At 45.0% G+C, this 5,509-nt stretch overlaps 1 protein-coding gene across 1 annotated transcript; it reads right to left on the bottom strand.

The window, feature by feature from the left end:
- Window positions 1–220: 220 nt before the first annotated feature.
- LOC113211479 (magnesium transporter NIPA2) lies at window positions 221–5,022 on the bottom strand (the record flags this gene model as incomplete). Its single annotated transcript, XM_026429850.2, is given in 8 exon segments — window positions 221–878; window positions 1,001–1,242; window positions 1,327–1,574; window positions 1,662–1,770; window positions 1,864–2,006; window positions 2,457–2,579; window positions 2,793–2,886; window positions 4,894–5,022. Coding segments are annotated over 8 exon segments (1,146 nt in total). The 5' UTR covers window positions 4,942–5,022.
- Window positions 5,023–5,509: the final 487 nt, after the last annotated feature.

Below are 5,509 nucleotides of genomic sequence, written 5' to 3'. Positions count from 1 at the left end.
AAGGCAAGAGAGAGTGTTTTATTATACCAGGACCACGTGAGTTTTAATAGTTACCAGCCACAAACAACGGATAAAAAGGATACGTTTATGGATAAAATGTAAAAAATAACACAAAACAAACCAAGGGTTAAGCTGACACATTATTGGCTTATTCATTTAGAAACTGACAGGTTACGTCATGGCAACTACTACTCACCAATAAAGATGGTCGAACCAATCGAAATATTGTAAAAAATAATAGACAATTACATTCTGTACTTTGGTACAGAAGACTAGACAGATTATAATAATCCATTAATTACAGTCTTCAATGTTAAGTAAATTCCAAATTAGTTGTTATAAAAATATCAGATCTGACATACACTAGGATCTTACTCATGTAAATTATAAGTACATTGTGTGTTCCTCAATTTAATACTGTCCATGATGCAGTCTTCAAAGCAATTTCAGACATAACAATGAAAATTATTGAACAAGAAGTACTTACTATCTACATTGAGTATTAATCATTAATAATACTCAGTACATGAACGGAAGGGTGCCAAGATGCTACAAAGAAACTTCTACATTTTGTTTACAAAGGTGAGAAATTAAAGCAAAAAGCTGAACTACGTCAAAAAAATACAAATTATTAAAATCTAAACACCTGCACCTGGTATTGAGTCTTTTCTATCTGCTTCAGAGTACTGTGCTGAACTGGACGGAAACATTCATCCTTTCAAAACACAAGTGAGCATCATCAAATTGTATTGCTGAAATCACTGCCATAGGATGACTTCTTACTGATGCCTTGGCGACTGATGGGGTCATCTTCCTTCAAATGCACAGTATGGAATGAACGTCCAGAGGATAATAGCTCCCGTTTAGGTTTCATCATCCTTTTAACAGAGAAAATTCATAAATTGAATAGGTTTTTCTTGTTTGTGTAAACTTTTTAGCTTTTTACAAGGCTTAGAAAATTGAATGTTCAATTTTTAATAAATTTGCTAAAGAAACTTACCCTTTTACTTCCAAGACAGAAACATCCATGTCCTTGAAAGTATTGAGAAGAATAATTGATACTATGACAATCAAAAATCCACAAGCACTTCCCAGAAAGTCAACAGCAGACATATTTTCCCACTCCCTAAAGAGCAGAGCTGAGGCTAGGACAACAAAAGTTGTAAATAGTACATAATACACAGGTGTAACAATGCCTGTGTTGAAGAGATCCAGTGCTCGATTTAGGTAGTTCATCTGAACCTAGAACAAAAAAATTGGCCAGTAATATCAACGTTTTGGAGCGCTGCATACAGTTTTAAGTAGAATATATTTTTTGGTACAAACCATAATGCATATGACCACAATTACTAGTAGAGTAAATGTGAGCCAACTGGCTAGATGAAGGTTACCCTGACCCAATATTGCTTCTTTCAGTGCCAGTCCGAGGCCTTTGCACCCTAATACTGTGACAGAGCCAACAGAGGCACAAAGGAGGACGTAAACCACCACATATCTGTGGCCATATTTGGGACCAATGTAGCAAGCTAGCACAAATGCCAAGATAATAATGAGGACTTCATATACTAAAAAACCTTCAGGGAAAAAAAGGATTTAAAAAAATGATTTGTAATACTGAAACTTAAATTAAAACAAAATATGAAAGTGAAAAGATTTCATACTAGGTTCTTGAAGCTTTTCAACCAGCATGTCAAGACTTTCAACTTCTTCTTCATGAGGTGCATGAATCACAATCACAGTTGAGCCCAGGATACACAAAAAGCAGCCGAGCTATGAGGCAAGACACAGAAAGAAAATAATATTCCCTTTGTTGTTGGAACATGTTTTAACACATAGTATTTTTTAAAAAATTCTCAAACCAACCTTGCCTAACAAGTTAAGTTTCTCATTTAAAAAATGTGATGCAAGAACAGCTGACACCAAGACGCTTAGAGCCCCAAGAGGAGTTACGAGAGCAGCGGGAGCAAATGCGTATGCTGCAAAGTTACAGGCTTCTCCAACACCCACTGTTAAGGCAGAGAAGAACTAACATTGCAGAAAACAGTTCTTGGGAGACTTATAACTGACATGCAATTGAGCACCAACCACATTTCACTTCTAAAGATGGCCTTACACTTACAGTGTCCGCCCGAGCTCCAGCACCATGCTGTTTTAGGTAAATGCTGGGGTCACTCAAGTGTCAAGAAGTGTGTTCAAATGTACGACCATGCATCTTGAACACTCTGCATGACACTTGGGTTACAATAAACACATTAACCGAGCAAGTAGAAAACAAGAAGGCATGAAACAACAAACACCCTAAAAGTAAGGCCACCTTGAGGCTGTTAATTCACATTCACCAGTTAACTGTTAGAACAATGTCCTGGGAGCAGTCATTCGTAATCAACTATTAAATATTAAAAGTATTTTGGTTAGAGTTGTGTGTGTTGCGCATTCTGAAGCAGTTGCTTACTTACTTGTAATCAGTCCAGCCCACCACATCCAATCCTTCAAATAACCGAATCCACCAGCTCCAGCGCGGACTCCACCTGCCCTGTTTATGTGAATCAAAGCTTTTTTCTTGATAATAAAGCTGCTTCCTGCAAGAGACACATGCAAGGCAAGAGAGAGTGTTTTATTATACCAGGACCACGTGAGTTTTAATAGTAACCAGCCACAAACAACGGATAATAAAAAGGATACGTTTATGGATAAAATGTAAAAAATAACACAAAACAAAACAAGGGTTAAGCTGACACATTGGCTTCTTCATTTAGAAACTGACAGGTTACGTCATGGCAACTACTACTCACCAATAAAGATGGTCGAACCAATCGCTAGGCCAAGACCAATGTAGAAGTATGTTACTTCGTCTTGAGACGGAGTACGTGTCGGATTGGCCATTTTCTATCAAACAAACAAAGAAAGTACAATAAGAAAAGTTATCGAAATCCAGCATCCAGCACCGGCGATTGGGTAAACATGTAGCAGACGACAGAAGCCCCAAGTGACGAGTGCTATGCGATGTTGCCAATATAAACCCTATTTCCCTTTGCAGGATTAGTCAAGTTATTAATTTTAAAATGAATTCCTTTAGTGATGATTTTAAAATACAACGCTAAGAAATATCGTCCACTCTGATTCCCAAACTGCTGAAGGCCCCACGTAGGGACTTCAGCTACTCGAACCTAGCGAGGGTATATTCGCAGTGTAGGGTTTCACACCCTGATTTGATGGAGGGAAGCTTCAAACTGTTTCGCCCCCATGTACTTCCCCGTGTTGTGTTCTTTTTTTTCCCGCGCTGCTTTATAGTTACGTATTATGTCCCGACGCCTCGATCTGAGCGGAAAGGCAATTATTACCGCGATCCGGAAAGAAATTTGGAACCCTCACAACTAGGGCCGGCGTATTGTATGCGGTGGCTGTTCTACCGGTCCCCACCGCCCGCTCTGCGCGCCACCAGGTGGCCCCCGGTGGGCATCGCGCAAAGATTATCGGGCCACCTGAGAGGCGCAGCGGCCAGATAAGTCCGCGATCGGGACGCGCGAGCCTCGCCCCGGCGAGCCCCGCAGGGCCAGTCTCCCCGCAATGGCCGCGGCGTCCCTGTCCCTCCTGGCGACGAGCCTGCCGCTGCTGCTGCTGCTGCTAGGCTCCTGGTAAGCGACGCTGCTGCCACCCCTCCAGGTAGTTCTCAATCGTGAACACCCACAGCAGGATCCAGGGTTGGCATAAGGGCTGATAGGGGGGGGGGGGCTTATCAAGTTGACTATATACAGGGGTTGGTAGCTCAGATTGCCTACCGTTCAGGCGTTTATGGGAGGGGGGCAAAGGGGGCAGTCGTATCCCACTCCCACCCCCCTGATGCGTAGGGGATTTTTTTTTGGGGGGGGGGGGCGACCCCGAGACACCGAGGCCCGTGTAATTTATTGAGGACCTTGGTGCGGTCGAGTGCGGTGCAGCAGCAGTCACCCTCATTGGTTTTTCTCTCAGGGCATGGATCCACCCACCCCCAGAGGACATCAGCTCTCTCATCGGTCGGGGGGACAGTGGAGGATAATATATAGATGGTGAACACACTCTCAGCCGTAGTGGCACAATCTGATTGATAAGCTATCAACAACGTATCCTGTCAAAGGTGCACTGATTAAGTAGGTGTTCAACACGGTAGTTGTGCACTACTTTGCAACTGTTAAACTTTGCTGTTGAGTGCACAATTATCAAGTTGAGCTCTCACAATTGTTTACCGGTTTATCACTTGTGTATTGGTAGAAATAACTTTCTCAGCAATATCATTGTTAACACCTAACAAGCTGGCCGCGGGTACGTCACGCATAGAAAGTTGTTATGGTTTAGAGAGAATCATTTCTCCCGACTGGCCAAAGCACGTTCCCTCTGAGAAAACTCTGTGTGTGGCCATGTTCGACGTGACCATATGGTGGCCATGCGCACACACGTGAGGTGAGTTGAAAAGCCGCAGAAAGCTCGTCGGTCATTCTCCGTCATGGTCCTGTCAAGTTCAGCAGCCTACGCAAGATCGCATAGCGCCCGATGGGTAGGCAACATCTTGCCTGCAATGCATGCGAGTACTGCGGGTCGGCCTGCCCCGAGTCTCGCAGGCGCCAAGCTCCCGTATTTTGACGAATGAATCTGAGAAAACCGGACGTACTTTCTTGACGATACCCTTCAATCTTAATGTGAAGAAGCAATTTTGAACGTCTCTGTGCACATCCAGACCGGATGCGAACTGGTTATTGAAACTGGACAAAAAATTTAAGTTTTGCACAATTTGTCCTGTTTTAGGAACAAATTTGTATCCGGCCTGGACCTGGGTGCACACAGAAACGTTCCTGTCTAAGGAACACATTTTTTTCTTTACATCTAGAGTGTGTATGCCGAGGTGTATGCATTACTCACCGACGTGGGAGCGCCCGGGAGGGCGGGAGAGACCGACGTGAACGACATGAGCGTCCGATGACAAAGCCTGCCCGACTGGCGCGGGGCGCGGCGGATGAGGCGGCGGTCAGCGGTTACCACTGCGCGGCCCCGCCCATTAGGCCCTCAGGCCCTGCCCCCCCTCCCCCCTTCCTTCTCTGATAAGACAGCAGAGGCGCGAACTTGGGCACCAGAGCGAGAGGCTGAGCCCGGTGACGCCCCAAAAGGCAACAGGCGCGGCTTCCTTCTCTGTCACTTCACGGCGCCATGCGTTTCACGCGCCGGTCACAAAGCAAAGGCTGGCCCGGGCCAAGATAAGTCGTCTTTATGGCGCGGAAACGCTCGCGGCGACGTTTCCCTCCATATCGCGCTTTCCTTTCGAAGATTTTTCGAGATTTTGTTCACTGCGATGAAACGCGACGGATGATGCAAGAGACTAGGGCTTGGATGATGCATCCTGATGTTCGCTCGGTGTTGGTCGATATCTACCTACCACAACGAGACACAGTAGAGGGGATAAGGGGGCTGGTTGGGGCGGCAAGGACGTAGGTGGGATGACGTGTCAACCACAATCAATCCACGGTGCGTGATTCACCCC

The sequence above is a fragment of the Frankliniella occidentalis genome, unplaced genomic scaffold (genome assembly GCF_000697945.3).
Source record: "Frankliniella occidentalis isolate FOCC.00 unplaced genomic scaffold, Focc_3.1 Scaffold35, whole genome shotgun sequence".
NCBI lineage: Eukaryota > Metazoa > Arthropoda > Insecta > Thysanoptera > Thripidae > Frankliniella > Frankliniella occidentalis.
This window is presented reverse-complemented; position numbering and strand designations above follow the sequence as displayed.